Here is a 20726-nt window from a genome sequence, read left to right on the forward strand (position 1 = left end):
CTCCTCCTCATCCTCTTTCTCTCCTCTTCTCTTCCTCGAACAATAATGAAAACATCCTTGAAAACTACGACTTTTTCTGCGTCGTGTTAGAAGAAACATTTGTAAATATGGAGTTTGCGTTCTCTCCTTCGTCAGATCGATATTCCTGGTTCCTCATGGCGTCAGCTTCTGCCTCGACGTCAATGGACTTACTCACCAAAACCTTCGCCGAAAAAGAAGAAGAAAGGATGAAATAAAAAGAACAAAAGACAAACCTCCAAAGAAGTTATCGTAAAGCTTCAATTAGCGTCGAACCTTTTGGCGGGAACTAATACCTTCTGTCCTTGGAGGGAAGAAATCTTTGTTTCGACCAACGGGGGGGGAAAGAGGAATTTCTCTCCCTTTTACTTCTACTCCTCTTCCTCCTCCTCCTCCTCTTCTTCCTCCTCTTCCTCCTCCTCAAAGAAATTAGCAGTAAAAGATTTGGAGACTTTTCTTTTCGTCTTGTTTTATTTGTTGTGATTCTCTTTTTTTCTCTCTCTCTCTCTGTCTCTTGTTTACTTGATTTTATCCTTATTTTGTTTTCCTTGTTCCTATTTTCCATATCTTTACTCATTCTCTTTCGTCCTTCTTTTGCATTCCTTTTCTCGTCTCCTACTTCTCATATTTGCACTTAAAAGAACCTTTCATGGTCTCTCTTTCCTCCCCCTCCCTCTCCTCTTCTTCTTCCTCTCCTTCCTCTCCTTCAGTTATCATCCAATTTGTTTACTACCATCAATTCTTCATATCTTTTTCATTGTTCTTCCTCTTTACTTTTGGCTTCTTCTTTTCTCTTTTTTTTCTTGATTTTCATCTTTCTTGTTCTCCTCCTCATCATCATCATCCTTCTCTTCCTCTTTGTCCTCTTTCTTTCTTTCGTTTGTTGTTGTTGTTGTTGTTGTTGTTGTTTTTCTTGTTCTTGCTCTTCTTCATGATCATCTTTTCCTTTTCTTTTTATTCTTCTTTTCCACTTTCTTCTTCCCATTCTTCCTTCTCTTTTTATTCTTCTTTTACTTCTTCTTTTTCTTCTTTTTTTTCTGCTTCTGCTTCTTCCTCTTGTTCTTCCTCCTCTTATTCTTATTATTCTTTTTCTTTTCCTTCCTTTCCTCCTCCTCCTCCTCCTCCTCCTTCTTCTACTTCTATATCTCTTCCTCCTTCTCCTCCTCCTCCTCCTCTTCCTCCTCCTCCTCGTTCGTGACACATCTCATACTCAGAACATTTGCTTTGCGGTTTCAGTTGAAGGAAGGGAAATGGGACAAGGGGGCAAGGAGTAAGGCTGGCCGGTGCGTGGGGAGGGGACAGGTGAGTGCGCTGCGCTGGACAGGTGACACAGGTGAGGGTTCAGATGCATAATTCAAAGGGTTCCTCGGCCTCGAATCGGTAATAAGATCCGGGATAGTTTTATTTCTTCTCGTAATGTTGATGTTCGGGAAGGTGGACGCCATGTTTGTTGGAGGAGGAGGAGGAGGAGGGAGGAGGTGAGGAGAAGGAGGAGGAAGAGGATGAGGTGGAGGAGAAGGGAGGGAGGGTGGTAAGGAGGAAGGAAAGTAAAATAAGAAGGAGAATTAGGATGGTGTAGGAGGGAAAGGTGAAGGAGAAGGAAGAGAAAAACCAAGGAATAATAGAAAGGAGAAAAAATGGTAAAAAAGGAAAAAAAAATGAGAAAGAAGCGGAAAACATAGATAAAAAGAACCGAAACAGAGAAGATCAGGAATAAGAAAGGAACAACAAAAACAAGAACTTATGATAGAAAAACAGACGGAAAAGATGAAAAGGATGAGGAAAAGAAGAATAAAAACAAAGAAAGAAAATTGAATAAGAAAGAGGTGATCATAATAGAAGCGATGGAGATTAAGAATAAGAATATAATGAAAAGGAAAATATGAAGGTAGACTGGAAAAGAAAGAAGAAGAGAAGATGATGAGGAATAACATGAAGATGGGAAAAGAGAATGAGAAGATAATGGCGATTGTATAAGAGACAGGATGACGAAGATGGAGAGGAGGGAAAAAAAAAAGAGGGATTAGGGAGGTGGTGGTGGAGGAGGAAGAGGAAGAGGAGGAAGAAAATCGTCTCATTGATCACAGGAAGAAGTTAGGAAGACTAAAAAGGACTCTTCTTATCTGACATCTGACGCTGAATCAGAGAGAGAGAGAGAGAGAGAGAGAGCATCACGTTCTTCTAATGATTTGATTACACGCTCCCTTGATTTTTTCCTTCCTCCTCTCAATGTCCTATCTTATTTTTTGGTTCTCGCTCTCCTCTCATCAACCTTTTTCATTTTTTTTGTTTCTTTTAATGACTTGTTATGATCACCATACGAGTTTTTCTTCAGCCTTCCTTCTGGGTGTCGCGTGGGATGTTGGCGGGAGACAGCTAGTGGTCTTTTGAGGGCGATGGTGGCGGGCAGCGACTGGTGAAGGGCTGAAAGAAGGGAAAGAATGTCTGATTTCTCCCGGAAGTGAAGCCTGGTGTTCTGAACCACCCCGTATACTATCTATGTGTTCCTTCCCTTCACCTGTATTTTGTCCGTGATAGTGCTGGGAATCTGCTCACCGTGTCTATTTTTCCTAGTCTCCAGTTGGTGAAGTGATCACAAGTGTAGCGTCTGTTTGATTCTAAGGGCCAGCTGTGTTTCTCTGAGCGGCGACTAGTAGCGGATGTGGCTGGACGGCGGCGTGGTGTTGTGTGGGGTTCTGGGATGATGTTTCCACCTCACATAAATCCTTAGGTTCTTCGGCCATCCCTGAAATCTGTTGTGGCCGAGGAAAAAAAAATACTTGGCTTCCTGGTGCTGGCTTGTTGGATCTGGGGAGCCGCGGCGCGAGGAGACAGCTGGTGTGAAGCTGGCATGTCTTGATTCAGCGGCTTTGAGGTGTCGCATCCCTCTAAGACAATAAACACCTCTTTTTTTTTTATAACGGTGGCGTAAATCTGAATTATTTCTCTTAGTAAGTTAGTCCGCAATCTTCACGTTGTGGCGGTTGGCTGCTGCTCTGTTAAACTTTACCTTAGCCGCCATCTTGACAAATTATTAGGAATATGCGTCAGATACACGTCCTTTTGTTCTCTCAGGACTTTTATTTCAAAGCCACGGAAATTATCACTCGAGTTTGCATGGATACATTTTCTTACTGACTTCCTACTTCACTAAACTATCATTAAAGACACGGACATTCAACGAGGTGAGGCAGCGAGAGGCTTAGAAACAATAGTCACGGACGGTAAGGTAGAATGAAGGGGGAGGGAACATGGAGCAGCGTCGAGGGAAGGAGTTGGTCGAGAAGTAATAGAAAACAGATGAGCAGCTGGAGCGTTTGTTATTGTTGTTGTTCTCGCGTCCTTGTTCCCCTGCTTCATAAATTAGTTGCCTTCCCGTCCCCGGGTGGTCACCGTAAGTCATGTGAGAGAGAGAGAGAGAGAGAGAGAGAGAGAGAGAGAGAGATTATGATACACCCTTTTCCATCTATTTATCTACGGACTTACGCCTTTCTCTCCATCTCTGTCAGTTCTCCACACCACGTTCATCGATATAGCTTTCCATTTCCATCTTCCTGTCAATAGCCTCCACTGTTTTCCTTTCTCTTTTTTCTCCTATCTGCCTTTGTATCTATTTCCATCTAAAATTTCATCAGGAACCAATAGTTTGTCCGTCTGTATGTCTGTCTTTCTATGTATACTAATGTCTGTAATTTCAACTCCATTTTTACCAATCTCTCTGTATCACTAACCCTTATTGTTATGTCACCTATCTAGTGTTATTCACCTATCTATTTTTCCTCCTTTTTTTTTTTTTTACCTATGATTGTAACTCCACCTAAAAAAAGAAAGCTTGAAATATGAACACTCAATTACCTTAACGCTTCAAACGCCTCCATCCAAACTACGATGGAATATTTTCACGGAGGAAGGAGGAAAAAAAAAAAAAAAAAGCACACGTTTAGCAAAAAGAACCGTGTGAAAACTTTGGCAGCTTGTTAGTGTAAATGGAGTAAGGACAGGAGCCACGTTTCTGTGTGTGTGTGTGTGTGTGTGTGTGTGTGTGTGTGTGTGTGTGTGTGCGTGTGCGTGTGTGTGCATTTCCACGTTCAGTAACAATATATAAACTCTTGTACCAAAATTTATTAGGGCTGCCAAGAAAGATGTGATGGAGGGAGGAATTCTATGGGAGTAATGTGAAAAGTGGAAGATTGTGACTTTACTTCTTACTTCGGTTCCGTGTTACATATGATTCTTTTGATTCTTTGCCAGTCCTGCCAGTCTCTTCCTTCACTCCCTCTTGTGCTGCAGTGTGTGGCCTCCGCTACTAGTAAGTGCCTGCTGTTCTCACGTGTTGTTCTCGAAACTCTCCTGCATTTTTTTTTTCTTTTTTTTTCTCATTTCTTCCCTACAAAAAATAGATCAAATTGCGAATGATATATCTGTTCCAACAAAAACGTTAATTAGTAAAAATCGTGTACCTGAAGGTGTGCTGACGCTCCTCCTGTGAGTGTTATCAGTATTGCCTTGCTGAAATTGGCCTGATAATTGGTTTTCCTTTTTTTTTTTTTCCTTTTTTTTCAAACACTATAAAGATGCTGAGATCTGGTTGACCAGTTTACTATTCCAGCGGCGTGTTCTGCTCCTGGTTTGCAATGAGGCCCGCGTTGCCCGGATCTCTAAGTGGAACCGTAACTCTGTTCCTCAAATAAAAGCTGCATAGAAATGGCCTCTAATCGAGTGCGGCAATTTAGTTCAACAGTGCCTGGGTTAAAGTGACGGCCATGGGTCCGGCAACACGCCACGCTGGCCGCCACTGTGTTTAGCATGTTCCTCAGTGTGAAGTCCTTTGATCGACCAAGAATCTATGAGTGGTCAGGTTCTGCAAGGATAGTGTCAGCAGATTGAGGGATTTAAGATTGAGTGGAAGATATGAAACACAATGGTAGTGAGAGTGTGTGTTTTTCAACTTGTGCCCACAACTATACATCGTAAAGCAGTGCCAGTGTTATCAGACGCTCCTTGGTGGAGGCATCACCCTGGCTCTCTGCAGTCAAGAGCGTCAGTGATAGTTCAATCTTGAGGGGCGCGAGGCTCAAGAGGCAGCGCTGCCCGAAAGATAAGACCTGACACCTCACACTTACCTCAGAATATTTACAGAGCGTGCCCCATCCCCGCTCGCCCAGTGGAGCAGCAGCTGGTATTTGTAAACAGTATAATGCAGGTGCTAACATTAGCTGACACTGGGCGGGTGGTCTGGGCGCCCTTGCTTTCACCTGCCACCCATCGCCCCAACCTCACACCTGTACTGTCTGGCATGTCTTTCCACTCACCTGTCAGGGTTGTGTTATCATTTGTATCTGTTCTCTCCTTCCATCTCTGTTCATCCTCGTCTCTCTTTTCTTCCACCTCTCCTTTCTACCACTCTTCATCCCTGGCTGCCTCTCTCCCTCCTCAGTCTGTCTACAAGTCGCTTGTCAAAACATTTTCCTCAGCGTGCTCAACACCATTCTCTGAAACGGGTCTATTTCTCACCTCCAGTGCTCACCTCACCAGACGCTCTGTGCCTCACTCTTGTTAGGGAATGTGTTGCACAGCGCCTCCCTCAACGAGCCTGCCTGCTTCTGTCTCAGCCGTGCGGGGCGTGGCAAGCGTCTCGTAAACACCGGAGTTTACTGTTGATTTCACCGTGTTTCCCACGGGAATCAGATATGCAGATGAGGAACTAAGGGCTTGTTTATTGTCGGGGGCGGCGTCCCTTAGCGGCGTGAGGAGGCCAAGCAGGTCTGTAGCTTTAAGGTGTTTCAGGTCAGTGGGTCAGGAGGCCCCGCGCGGCGACCAAGACATTCCCCTGACGCAGTTCACACCCCCGCGTCCCGCACCTCGCCCCCTCTCCTGCTGTTTGTCACGCTGCGCTGCGACCTGTACGTTCTTTTATGTTTATGGGTGTTTTTTTGTACACGAACTTCAGATCACGTTGAGCTGGGGAAGGCGTGTGATGGAGGGATCGGCACGCGTGCAGCGGCCAGGCTGGCGGCGGCGGCGGGCGGCGGTGTCCGGGTAGCTGTGGCTGCCTCCGGGATGCGCCGCAGCCGCAGCTTCTGCATGAAGGGAGAGCAGCAGGAGCAGCACCAGCATAACCAGGCGTGCCAGCCGCTTGCCTGCGGAGGCGCGTCTTACTGTGACCAGGAACGCCCCGCCCCGCACACCTCCCGTTACAACGTGGAAGTGTGCGGCGCCACGCCCTCTAGGCCGGCCTACGGACGCGCCGTGACCCCCTGGAGCGACGGGCGCGGGCGCGGGGCGGGATCATCCCAGAGTGTTTCGGTGACCTTGTGCAGCGGCACCGCGGAGACGGGCCTGGGACCCCTCGACCCCCTGCTGCCCTCCCTCCCGCCGGACCTGGAGGAGCACCTCAGGACCTGCCGCTGCACCTGCAACCACATGGGCTTCGGGAACGTGCGGACCAGGAGCGCATCGCACCACTCATCGGTAGGTGGCCTAGTGTTGGCTGTCTGTCTGTCTGTCCGTCCATAGCCTACGTCTGTCCATCCGGTCGCCCGTATCTCTCTCTCTCTCTCTCTCTCTCTCTCTCTCTCTCTCTCTCTCTCTCTCTCTCTCTCTCTCTCTCTCTCTCTCTCTCTCTCACACACACACACACACACACACACACACACACACACACACACACACACAGCGTCAGGAGTGTTTTAGGGTGATTTCCCTCGTGGCGTGGCGGCGCCGCCCCCGCGCCCCGGGACTGCCATCCGACGCCCGCTTTAGGAGCGCCACACGGAGTTATCTATTTATACACTCTAAAGGTGACAACACGCCAGGCAGGCCTCGCCACACGTCATCACTTACACCCCAACAAACAATAAAGGCATGAGCTCAAATTTTAATCAACGGGACTTGCAACATAACATGAAAACAATTAAGGAAGAATCAGACCGTCACGTTCCAATCAGTGGACTCGTTGTAGCGCAAAATAATTAAAAGCATCGCGTAGCCTTTATGTAAATGTCAACGTCAATCGTGTGGGAAATGTAATACAGCCAAATGAACAAATGATCTTTTCATATTGCTCTTTTTTTATGGCTAGCATTTACTGCCCGCGGCGACGCCATCAATACCCGGGATTAGGGAAGGCAGTGGCGAGCCCCTTCCGATGGCGGGGCGATGAACGTGGAGAGATGATCCGGAGCTGTGTTAGTTGTGATACAGTAGTAGTAGTAGTAGTAGTAGTAGTAGTGGTGGTGGTAGTAGTAGAATATAACCAATTCTTGTGACCCTTTGAACTATCACAATCACCACCATCATTATTTCACCCCACAACACTATCACCTCCCTGACCACTCACCCACCCACACTGACCACATCCACCTATTGTGACTGGGCAAAAGCAGCAGGAAAGTGGAGAACGTTGGCGGCAGAAACACCATGAAAAGACGTCGCCATGAGAAACTCCGGTCCACAGAGGCAGGCATTGTAGGAAACCGTGGAGAGAGAGAGAGAGAGAGAGAGAGAGAGAGAGAGAGAGAGAGAGAGAGAATCGTAGTCGTAGCATATACAGAAAACACAGAAAAATGTAAATAAAAGGCTACATCAATATTACGAAAGTTAAAATAAAGCGAAGAGAGAAAATGAAAAAAAAAAAAGAAAGTTCTCGTTAGTTACTTTCTGGAATATGCGTGTAGAGAGAGAGAGAGAGAGAGAGAGAGAGAGAGAATGCTTTGAACATTTTAAAAAAAGACGTTAAAAAGATAAAATTGTCGAAAATGAGAAGGTATGCTAATGAAAAAAGTGAAAAAAAAAGTGAAGGAGAACGGGAATGTTATAAAAGAGAGATTTTGATACAGAAATAGATATAGAATGATAAAAAGCCGAAAATGTGGAAAAGTAGAAGCAAAGTGGAGATGAGAAAAGTGATAAAAAATAGAACTTCAAGAAAAAAAGGAGTGAGTGAAGAAAAACGAAAATGTATAAAGGAGAAAATGAAAGAAAGACACAAGGATAAAATTTGCAGGTAGAAAAGTAAAAGCGAGAGAAAAATAGCAAATGGAACAGGTGAGGAAAAGAAGTGAAAGGGGAGTGTGACAAGAAAGAGGGAAGAACTAAAGAAAAAAAAGAGGAAAAATGTTTTATTGAAGGAAACTATAGAGAAAAGTGAAGTATGGAAAAATGGGAAGTTAGAGAGAGAGAGAGAGAGAGAGAGAGAGAGAGAGAGAGAGAGAGAGAGGAATATAGGTGGAGAAATGTATGGCTGAGTAAGGGAAAGGAAGAGAGAGAAAGTGAGGGAGGGGGAGGAGGAAAGGGAAATTACGCATTACGAGGGAAGGGAAGGGAAAGGAAAGAGGAAGAGGATGTAATAAACTCACCAAAGGGAAAAAAATGAAGGGAGTGATGGAAGGGAAAGGGGAAAGAGGGAGTTTTACGAAAGAAATAGGGAGAAGGAGAGAAGAAGAGAGACAGGAGGTACAAAAGAGGACATAGTAATAAGTTAAGGAAAAAAGGAAGAAATAAGGAAATAAGAAAGAAAATGAAGTAAATGGGAAATAGAGCTAATTCTGAAGTGAGGAAGAGAAAGACGGTAAGGGTAAAAAGGGAAACAAGCAGGAAGAAAGCCAGAAAGAGGTACATGGAAGGGAAGAATAGATAAATGAAGGAGAGAGAGAGAGAGAGAGAGAGAGAGAGACAGACAGACAGACAGACAGACAGACAGACAACACACACACACACACACACACACACACACACACACACACACACACACACGACCAAATTAATGCAGACCTGACTAACTCGTCCCCCTTCTGCACCTTCTTCACCGCCCCCTTCAGGAGAACCTTGGCCTCCCTCAGTGCCCTTCAGCCTCTCTCCCTGATGGCCACTTGGGGAAAGTCCGGCGAAGTTCACTCAAGCCGCAGCCCTTGGTCGATATTACGGTTTGTCTGGCTATGTTTGTCCTGGTGGTGGTGGTGGTGGTGGTGGTGGTGGTGGTGGTGGTTGAAGAGAAGTTATTGATGAAATGTGAAGGAAATATAACTAGGAAGAAAAGGAAAAAGGGGAAGAAAAAAGGAAGTGATAGGAGGTGGTGAGGTGAATGGTAGTGATGGTGGTGGTGGTGGTGGTGGTGGTGGTGGTGGCTGTGGTAGAAAAGAGGTCAGTTATTGATAAAATGTGAAGGAAATATTATAAGAAAGAAGAGGAGAAAGGGAAAAAAGAAAGGAAGTGATAGGAAGTGGTGGGGTGAATGGTACTGATGGCAGTGGTAGTGATGGTGGTGGTGGTGGTGGTGGTAATGTTGATAATGGAGTGCCTCGTGTTTTTGTTCCTTATATTCTGCATTGTACATTCCATTAGTGTAGTATTTAGTAGACAAGCCTGGGTATCCCTTTCGTTATGTTCAGCTTTATTTGATCTGCGTGTAATCATGTAAGTGGATGAAATACAGTAATGTGTGTGTGTGTGTGTGTGTGTGTGTGTGTGTGTGTGTGTGTGTGTGTGTGTGTGTGTGTGTGTGTTTGTGTGTGTGTAAGGCTGTGATTGTCAGATGGTTTCGCGACATAACCTGCCTATGGTGACCGATCTTTGGATAGCAGCATGACCACTCACACGTCACGCCCCGGGCAGCCAGGCCACCACCCCTCGGCTTACTAGTGAACAGGGGCTACACATTGAGAGGCTTGCTTGTCTGCCTTGCCTCGCTTAAGACTCAATCCATACCTTCTTGAACGTGATCCGAGCGTGTTGACCGTTACATTACGCTCTGTCTGTGTGTGTGTGTGTGTGAGAGAGAGAGAGAGAGAGAGGAGTGAGTGATGGAAGAATTGTCATGTAGTAAGGCGGTGATGCAGTAGCAATGGTGGAAGAGGAGGGAGGAGGAAGCGAAAACCCCAATAACTCCCACTAGACCTTATTGAAAGTACTCAGGGCAAGACGCCGAGACGTTTGAGATTGTAACCCCTAAAGCCGTCACACTAAATGTCCAAAGATTAACCAGAGAAACTTACAATGAAGTCAACATTCTACAGTCTCACCACGACAAGTACTGCCTTATTCCTTCACTCGAGCCAGATCTGCATGACTATTTTAACGAGCCCCCAGACAATGAAAGAAATCTTAAAACTCTCCCCGGGATTGTAAAATATTTCATGGGTGGAATACACTCGTAAAGGCTGCAGCGTAAATATTGAAGTGCCTCGCCGCTACGCAATAACTTCTTGTGCTGTCAGTGGTGGCTTTCCAAATTGTACTCTAAACTTGCCCCAGACCATTCCGTTTTGCTTGAGGGGAATCTAAAACTTTACCCATACGCATTAACCCCTTCAGTACTGGGACGCATTTTTACCTGAGTTTTTGGGTGTGATTAGAAGGTTTTATATACATTAATGGCCAGTCTCACTATTCTAATCCCCACATGAGTTTCTGAAGCTGTATAAAATCACGAAATAGTAAGTAGAATAAATATGAAAACATGTCCTGAAACTGAAGGGATTAACGTACACCTCAGTAAAGTCGAGTAAAGTAAAACCTACAAGAAGAACAACAAATCCAGAGCTGACGTATGTAAAGTAACAGTGAAGCAAGACAAACTTCTGGTAAGAAAGCTGAAGAACAGTTAAGTAAGAGTACCTTAATTAAAGCGAAAAGAGCAGCGGTAAGAGAACTTTTCCTATTCACAGTACAAACAACATTTTCAAGCTCAACTTAGCAAAACAGCAGCTCTGAAGCACCGAAATTTGGGCGGACTCGCTGCGTGGATGTTGCCTCCACGACTTTTGTCAGGCTACAGTGGAGGTTGTTGTGGCTTTCAAGCGTGTTTTAGTGATTCTCTTAGGGGAAACAACAATTCTGCACCATTAATAGAAAAGAAGTCTATAAGAACCTGAGCAATTATCTCAGTTGCCTTTGAAAACAGTAATAATGAGAAAGTAAAGCATTTTTATATATACTGGTTGTGTGTCACGGGGCTCTTGAGTTAGAAAGGTATGACGATCTATAACTCAGTGTCCAAGTGCCAATATTACCGCGTTAATCTGTGTCTGCATGCATGTTTGACTCGTCTTTGCGTGTTGTGAGTTGGCATAATTATGGAACTTAAATCACAAAATTATATCCATTAAGACGTGAAATTAATGCAGCAATAACATGTAATAGAAGTGATCATGCTGTAACACAATAAAGGAACACCGTGAGAAATAAAACACGGCGGGTCAGGTGAAGCAATAAAGACAAATGGAGGAAAAGCTTTTGGTATAAAACATTAAAAAAACATGAAGGAAAGTAAATACATGCATACATATCAATCAGGACACACCTTTAATTAAGTCAGTGTCGCAGCGCAGGTGACGTGAGCCGTTCCACTGTTCTAGCCGTCCCTTGACAACACTGACAGAGGTTTATAAATGTGTTTGCAAGGACAGAAACAAGTTAGATGATTTTGTTTTTCTTCTTTTTTTTCCTTTTATTATTGTTATTATTATTATTATTATTATTATCATTATTATTATTATTATTATTATTATTATTATTATTATTATTATTATTATTGTTGTTGTTGTTGTTGTTGTTATTGTTGTTATTATTGTTATTCCTCTATTTCTCTTTATGTGATGGATTTTATTTTCGAGAGTATTCTAAAAAAAATTCTTCATAAAGGCGTAGGTGATTTGGGGGAAAATGTCAAAGCAATGAAGGGATGAAGGAAGTTGTGACGTCGTATTTTAGGTGAGTGAGAACTTGCCAGGTGTTCCTCCTCGCCAGGTATAAATCAAAACTATCGAGCGCCAAGCATTGAGAATCGCCCACCCACTTCCTTTCCCCACCCACTCCCCTACCCTACCCACTCCCCTCCACAAGCCCCTCTCCTCCCTCAACCAATACCCTCCCCCAGAAACTCCCCTCCTCCCAGCCACTTCTCTCCCTCATCCACTTTCCTTCCTCAAACCATCCCTCCTCCCCCCACCCACTTCCCTTCCCTCTTCAGCCTCCACACCACTCACTTTCTCTCCCCCAGCAAGCCTTTCTTCCCCAACCACTTTTTTTTTTTTCGCCCCGCCACCATCCCCTTCCCTCACTCACTTTCCTCCTCCACCCAATCTCCTCCCCGACCCACTTCCCTCCACCGTACCAGCCTCCCCTCACCCACCCACTCTCTGTTTCCCACCCAAACCCGCTCTCCCACTCACATCCCTCCACCCTGCAAGTCTTTTCTTACCTCACCCACTTCCCCTCCTCCAGCCAGCCTTACTTACCCACCCACTATTTCTCTCCCATCCACCATTTCTCTCCCACCCACTTCCCCACAAAGCCAGCCTCTCCTCATCCACAACGCTGAATGTGGAGTGGAGCAGATGATGTGAAGTGGAACGTAAATAATGTTCTTTAATCCCTTTAAGTACCATGACGCGTTACCATATTCAATCTGCTTATTATTTGATGACTTTATACAGCTTCAGAAACTCAAGTGGGGGATTGAAATAGTGAAGACACTGGCTATCAATTTTCTGACCTCCAAAGACTTTTCTTAATGTCAATAAATTAGTCTAATCATACCCAAATCTCAAGGTTAATTTGTGCTCCCGATATTGAAGGGGTCAAGAGGTGTGGTCAGCAGTGTGGAGTAGAGTGGAGTGGAGGTGGTTTTCGTAGACTTGTGGGGATTTTATTTATTTTTTTTTCCATGATTAAAGTTGTTTGTACCGAATTTACTCCTGCAACAGTCCGCGCCACACACTAGTAATTATTATGACTTATACATATCTTTGGACCATTTTTTAATGCTCATAGCTTCTTATGTACACAGGTTTGTGGTCAATAAAGTATCTATCTATCTATCTATCTGGAGAAGAGTGAAGTTGAGGTTCATGTGGAGTGAAAGATGAAGTGGTGTTCTGTAGATCATGTGATGATTTCTTCTCAGGTGGAATGATGTGGAAGAATGTACTAGTAATTGAATGGAATGATGATATTTAGATAGAGTGAAGTGGAGAACAACACTGGAAATTGTGTAGACCAGTGGCTTTACGGGTTGACATGTGGCTTTATGGGTTGACATGTGGCTTTATGGGTTGACATGTGGCTTTATGGGTTGACATGTGGCTTTACGGGTTGACATGTGGTTTTATGGGTTTACATCTGGCTTTATGGGTTGACATGTGGTTTTACGGGTTTACATGTGGCTTTACGGGTTGACATATGGCTTTACGGGTTGACATATAGCTTTACGGGTTGACACGTGGCTTTACGGGTTTACATGTGGAATGAAGAGGAGGGAGACATGATACAGCCTTAAGGTGGACGAGAAAGAGGAATGAATACTGCCTGGAGTGGAGAATGATACAGTTAATGACCAAATGAACTAGATAATGCAAGCTTGAAGTGGAATGACAACGTTTTAAAATGTAATGATAAAAAACGAAGTGGAAGGAGACGTGATACAACCCTAAAGTGGAAGAGAAAGAGGAATGATTGCCGCCTGAAGTGGAGAACGATTCAGTAAATGACCAAATAAACTCCCTAAGTGGAATGACAACGTTTTCAAATGGAACAAAATAATGACTAGCAAAAAACTATAAACGAAAGCGTAACATTTTAGATAGAAAAGGCAGAAAAACAGCAAATAAATACAGAATACTTGAAATAAAATATTAAAACAAAAGACGAAGCAGTAACTCAAGGTGGAATGAAGTGGAGGTGACCTTAGAATGAGCTGCAGGTGGAGTGAGGAGGAGGAGGAGGAGGAGGAGAAGGAGGAGGGCGCGGTGTCCCCTACGAGGTAATATATGAGGCAGGTGGTCCGGCCCTTGATTCACCTGCATTTTAGTGATCAAGAGAGATTTAGTGGCGGAATTATACAGGTGGCGGCGTGATGCAGCGCGGCCAGGTGTGCTATTAGTGGAGTCCGCGGCCATAAAGCAACGCCGCAAGTATGACATTCCTGGCGCCTGAGACACGTGCAGAGAGAGAGAGAGAGAGAGAGAGAGAGACAGACAGACAGACAGACAGACAGAGAGAGAGAGAGAGAGAGAGAGAGAGAGAGAGAGAGAGAGAGAGAGAGAGAGAGAGAGAGAGAGAGAGAGAGAGAGAGAGAGAGACAGACAGACACAGGCAGAGACAGAGAGAGAGAGACAGACAGACAGACGGAGACAGAGAGAGAGACACAGACAGAGAGAGAGAGAGAGAGAGAGAGAGAGAGAGAGAGAGAGAGAGAGAGAGAGAGAGAGAGAGACAGACAGACAGACAGACAGACAGACAGACAGACAGACAGACAGACAGACAGAGAGAGAGAGAGAGAGAGAGACAGAGGCAGGTTGAAAAGACGCAGATAGACATACAAAAGACATTGGGAGATAATTCAAACTGGAAAACGAAGATAAAGGTAGGAGAGAAAGACAGACAGAGACAGACATACAGACAGACAGACAGAAAGAAAGAAAAAGAGAGAGGGGGAGCAGTGAGTGGACATAAATGGAAATAGCGCGTGACAGCAGACTCGAATGAAAAGTAATGTAAAATGAAAGAAATGTGAAAAGGAAAAAAATATAAAGTATGTGTAGTTTTGTGTGTATAGATGTTTATGTTTTACTAATGTATTTGTTGTTGTTGTTGTTGTTTTTTTGTTGTTTGTGTTCAATTTTAGTAGTAGTAGTAGTAGTAGTAATAGTTGTTGTTTTTGTTGTTTAGTTGTAGTTCTTGTTTGTGTTCAATTTTAGTAGTAGAAGTAGTAATACGTAGTAACTTTAATATTGTTGGTAATAGTAGTGTTTGTTTTTAGTGATAGGAGTAGTAGTAGTAGTAACAGTAGTTGTTGTTTTTGCTGTTATTTTTTTCAGTGACAACATTTCCTACTATTTTTTTCCCGTCATTGCATGAAAACAAAGCAAAAAGAAGAAAGGAGAGGTGAAAGTAGGTAGACTAACACGGAAGAGAGAAATGAAAAGGAAGAGGAAAAGAGTGAGAGGGGAGAGTAAAGGGGAGAGTGAGAGTCATGACGAGGGACCACACCTCAATACTCTCCCACACCACTGACTTATGGCGCCATTATTAACTGACCTCACCAGACTGTTGGGGCGACTTGACTGATGGACTCTCTCTCTCTCTCTCTCTCTCTCTCTCTCTCTCTCTCTCTCTGATGTAAAGCTTTTTTAGAGATCCGCTGATACGATATTCTTTAAAATAACTGTTTTATTAGTGGTTGTGATGGTGGCGGTGGTGGTGGTGATGCTAGTAGTAGTAGCAGTAGTAGTAGTAGTAGTAGTAGTAGCAGTAGTGGTAATAGTAGTAGTAGTAGTAATAGCAGTAGTAGTACTAATAGTAATAGTAGTAGTAGTGCAGGTGGTGGTGGTGGTGGTAATAGAAGTAGTAGTAGTAGTAGTAGTAGTAGTAGTAGTAGTAGTAGTGGGAGCAGCAGCAGTTTCCAATCCTGTGCTATTACATATATTCTAGACTTAGTTTCCTCTCCATCTATTACCTCATTTACTTCATTTTTCCCTTCTTCCCTCCCTCATTTCCCTTCCTCCTCCTCCTCCTCCTCCTCCTCTTCTTCCTCTCTCCTTTCCGCCATCTATCCTCCTAATTTTTCCCTCCCTCCCTCCTACATTTTCTTCCCCCAATCTCCTCCATCTACCTCCCTCATTTTTCCCTCCTTCATTTCCCTCTCCCTTCCTTCATCTCTCCCTACTACCTCCTTCATCTCTCCCAAACCTTCTTCCGGATCGCGTCTTCTTCTATCTCCCTCTCCTTCTCCCTCTATCTCTCCCTGTCATATTCTTCACTCCTCCCTCTTTCGTTCTTATAAATGTCACCCTATCTCTCTTTTTACTCCCTTTTTCCTTTCAATTTTTCATTTTCTCCCTTGCACTTATTTTTTTCTCTTCTCTTCATCTCTCTTCTTCTTTTCTGTATTGTATCTCCTCCTTTTCCAGCCTTTTCCTCTGTCTTATGTGTTTCCTTTGCCCTTTATGTGTGTCTCCCACCTGTATCTCTCCCTCCCACTCTTCCTCTTTCCCTCCTCTCCCTCTCCTCTCCCTCTGGTTTCCCTCCCTCCCACATTATCCTGATAGAGAGTCCATTGATACCAATTTACCAAAGTCTTCTCAAACGGTCGGCAAATATTTCAGAGAGTCGTGAAGGAAATTTTCAGTCCTTAGTCTTGAGGGAATCTCCAAAAATGATTCCCAAGCTGACGAGAGAGAGAGAGAGAGAGAGAGAGAGAGAGAGAGAGAGAGAGATTTAAAAAAGCGTCCCCAACTTTGAATATTATGTAGTAACACGACACTCCTCCTCCTCCTCTTCTTCCTCCTCCTCCTCCTCCTCCTCCTCCTCCTCCTCCTCTCCTCCTCCTCCTCCTCCTCCTCCTCCTCCTCCTCCTCCTCCATGTTCCTCTGACACGCTACTAGATGGAATTACCGATGACCTGGTTGTGTTAGGAATTGGCTTTGCTTGAAACTGACCCCTCCTCCTCCTCCTCCTCCTCCTCCTCCCCTCCTCCTCCACCTCCTCCTCCTCCTCCTAGTCATTTAGTTTCAATGTCCGTAAAGCGACACTGGACATAGGTGTATTAGAGTATTATGTTGTGTATTCTCTCTCTCTCTCTCTCTCTCTCTCTCTCTCTCTCTCTCTGGTGGTGATAACTGTTTTTAGTTGTAGTGGTGGTGGCTTTCTCCTTGTTCTGCTCCTCCTCCTCCACCTCTTCCTCCTCCTCCTCCTCCTCCTCCTCCTCCTCCTCCTCCTCCTCCTCCTCCTCCTCCTCCTCCTTCGCGTGGCGGTGATGGCTCTTTACTTTGTATCCTCGAGTGCTTTTGCAGACTCAGTGGAAAGAAAATAAGAGATGAGTGGAAAGTTTCAGGTAGTAGAGATTTGGTAGTAGTAGTAGTAGTAGTAGTAGTAGTAGTAGTAGTCATAACTAACAACAGCAACAACAACAATCACAAAAAAATGAAAGGAAGAGAAACTGAACTAACTCTCTTTTATTTTGTTTCGTGTTAGTGTTGTGTTTGAAAGTCATTGTATTTATTTTTCCATCTTTTTATTCTGAAGACGTATGTGATGGTGGTGGTGGTGGTGGTGGTGGTGGTAGTGGTGACGGTGGTGGTAGTATTAGAGGTAGTAGTGGTTGTGGTGAGAGTAGTTTTAATAATAACAGTAGTACCCGTTCTTTCACTCCCTCTCTCCTTTCCACACTCCCTCTCCCTCCTTCTCCCTCTCCATCTCTCACTCTCCTCCTCCTCTTTCTCTCAATACTTGCTGGTCTGTTTGAGATCATATGTTGTAGTTTTAGCAGCAGTTACCATAGCAACACTTCCCTCACTCCCTCTGTCCTCTCCACACTCCCTCTCCCTCCCTCTCTCTCTCCAGCTCCTACTCCTACTCTTTTTTTCTTGGGCCATATGAGGTAGGGTGCTGTAGTTTTAGCAGTAGCAAAAGTAGCAGCCCCTCTCTCTCTCTCTCTCTCTCTCTCTCTCTCTCTCTCTCTCTCTCTCTCTCTCTCTCTCTCTCTCTCTCTCTCTCTCTCTCTTACTGTCCTACTCTGTCTTTCAGTACTTGTTGGTCTATATGAGGTAACGTGTTGTAGATTTAGCAGTAGTAATAGTAACACCCTTTCTCTTACTCTCTCCCACTCTCCCTCCCTCCTTCTCCCACTCTCCTTCTCCCACTCTCCTACTCCCTCTTTCAATATTAGTTGGTCCATATGAGGCCGTGTGTTCATAGTAATGGGTTAGTCTGTTATTTTTAATTGTTTTGCATTTGCACTCAGCGGGGAGTTTTACAGCCTTGTTAATGGTGGTCTGGGGGGACGAGGAGGAAAGGGAGGCGGGGGAAGGTCCTCACGATAGTTTATTTGCTCTGCTTCTTTTTGTTTTTTTGTGTTTAGGAAGGCCACGCGGCGAAACACTGCCAGGGAATCAGTGCAGCGGAGGAGTTTTTGTTGTTATTTGTGTTGCGTTGTTCCTGTCGCTGCAGCCACTGTTGTTTGTGTTGTTGTTGTTGTTGTTGTTGTTGTTGTTGTTCTTGTTGCTGTTATGTTGTCACTGTTGTTGCTTGTGCTGTTGATATTTTCGTTGCTGTTATTTTGTAGTCACATCATATTATTTGTACTACTACTACTACTACTACTACTACTACTACTACTACTACTACTACTACTACTACTACTACTACTACTACTACTACTACTACTACAACTACTACTACACCTACTACTACCACTACCACTACCACTACCACCACCACCACCACTACTACTACTACTACTACTACTACTACTACTACCACCACCATTATCATCCTCATTACCCTCACCATCATCATTATCATCATCATCATCACCATTACCCAAGCTTCCTAGTATTTTACCTTGAATTTATGGTGAAAATTGTTCTTTTGTTGGCATTTTGATTCTGAAACACATTTACATGAATTTCAATCCACTATTCTGCACGTGTCGATGCTGCTTGCCGTCACAACAACAGCAGTAGCAGCAGTAGCAGTAATAGTAGTAATAGTAGCAGCAGCGGCCGGCAGTATTCACTTGTTTTTTAAATCGTGTATCGCCCTTTGTGACTATTTTACGGGACGATGAATTGCAGCAGCTTTCGTTCATTATACAAAACATTTCCAATACTGAATAACGCCACGTAATGCACAGGTTTTGCGTGTATACGTTTCTTTCTTGTTTTCTTTACCAGCTTTCACTTTTTTATTCTTCAGTATCAATGTCGCCAACTTCCCTAAATTCTTAAACCCATTTCCCTGTTTCTTCCTCCCGCTGATGACGCAATGCTCGAGAACCGGCATTTCTTCAGTCAAGAAAAAGTTTCAAGACATTTATCCTTTTTTTTTTTTTTTTTGGCTAACACTGGAACCTGCAAGGGGACTGACCTTTTTTTTATCGTTTTATGTTGCCCCTGGCCAGCTTTCCCTTCTTACATAAAAAATTCGGCCTTTCCGTTTAACAGTATTGTTAGTCTAGGTCTGATTTACCCTCTTACGTAAAAAAACCTGTGAACACTCAAGCTCCTCCCATTAAAAGCCGTGGGAACCAATCAAAGAAAGACACGGTAACTTTTAAAACGTGTATTAGCTAGTAAGGGAAAACAGTTCTGCTATAGTTTGCTTCTCCTTTGTGTTCTTTCATACATTCTTCTCTTTTCTAGCGCACTCGAGCTCCTCTCAGTAAAAGCCATGTGACCCAATCAAAGCAAGACCCGGAAATTTCAACACGTGCACTGCCTAGTAAGAAACAACAGGTCTGCTAGTGTTTGCTCCTCCTTTGTGTTCTTTTATACTTTTTGTCCCATTTCTGGCACACTAAGCTCCTCCCATCGAAGACAATAGGCACCAATCAAAACAAGGCATGGAAAATTTAACACGTGTATTAGCTAGTAAAGAACAACAGGTCTGCCAATCAGAATAAGGCACGGAAATTTTAATTCGTTTATTAGCAAGGAACAACAGGTCTGCTAGTGTTTGTTCCTCCTTTGTGTTCTCTCGTGCATTTGTCTCGTTTCCTGCACTCATAAACCTCCCCCTCATTGTATCCGTGCGTTTCCTGGATCCTCCTTTGACAGTCTTAATCGCGGCTCCCGGTGGCCTTACCCTGAGCTTTGCCGGACTAGAGCTGGAGGGGACGCTGCCATCTTTTCCCGGGACACGCCTGCCTTCCCATACTTAACCGTAATGGAGGAGTTGAAAGATGTGGTTGTGCATTTAGAGAGATGGAAAAGTATGTTGGTTTTTAATCTCATAAGTACCATGACTTGTTTCCATATTCTTTCTGGTTACTATTTGGCGTTTTATACAGCTTCAGAAACTTATGTCGGGATTGAAATAGTGAAGACTGTGGCCATTAATCTTCTGACTTCCATAGACCCTTCCTAATGTCAATAAAATGGTAAAATCGTACACAAATCTCAAGGTAAAAGTGTGTCCCAGTATTGGTTGAGATGAATGTGAAGAATTAATGGGTTATTCAATGCCTGTTTATCTCCATTAGTTACTCTTCACTGTGATAGAAAAATAGATTAATGTGGTTTTGCAGGTAGACACAAGTTACGTCACTGGGCATTTCAATACGAATAAAACAACTGTAATTTTCGATCGTTATGTAAATATCTGATCTATTCCTACCAGAGACAGAAAGACAGATAGATGTGATTCTGCGTTTGCACAGAATAGACCCAAAAATCGTGCAGGTTTGGAAATGAATATAAGGAAAGAACGCATGGCTTGACGGGGCTAAGAATGTGAATGATGTCTGTGTGAGTGTGTGAGACTTTGAAGCACCGTGCGTGTGATTGACGACCTGGTATACAAAGATAGATATTACCTGCCTTACACACTTACCTGAAAGATTAGGAAATACTGATGTTTGAAGATTGATACGAAGAAAACTAATGCAATATTGAATAGAGAGGGAAAAGTTTATTCAATTAATTTATCCTTAGCTTGGATATACCCTACCTGTCATACACTTACCTGAAAGATTAAGAAGCACTGATGTTTGAAGATTAATACGAAGAAAACTAATGCAAGATAAAATAGAGAAAAAGTTTATTCTAGTTTATCTTTAGCTTGGATATAACCTACCTGACGTATACTTACCTGAAAGATTAGGAAGCAGAATTTTTTGAAGATTAATACGAAGAAAACTAATGTAACGTAAAAGACAGGAAGAAAGTACGAGTATATCCTATTAGTAAAAACTGCCTTTAGTCTAAATATAT

The 20726-nt window shown here is 43.7% G+C and overlaps 1 protein-coding gene across 2 annotated transcripts in view; it reads left to right on the top strand.

Annotated features, from left to right (window-relative positions):
• The window catches only part of LOC123507750 (dipeptidase 1-like), a 146215-nt gene that overhangs the window by 72012 nt on the left and 53477 nt on the right, over positions 1-20726 (top strand). For both annotated transcript variants that reach the window (XM_045260921.1, XM_045260923.1), the window contains exon 2: positions 5969-6489. In XM_045260921.1, coding sequence (XP_045116856.1) covers positions 6079-6489 — 411 coding nt within the window. In that variant the 5' untranslated portion in view covers positions 5969-6078. The remainder of the gene's footprint in view (positions 1-5968; positions 6490-20726) is intronic.

This window comes from Portunus trituberculatus, chromosome 23, assembly GCF_017591435.1.
Source record: "Portunus trituberculatus isolate SZX2019 chromosome 23, ASM1759143v1, whole genome shotgun sequence".
NCBI classification, from domain to species: domain Eukaryota; kingdom Metazoa; phylum Arthropoda; class Malacostraca; order Decapoda; family Portunidae; genus Portunus; species Portunus trituberculatus.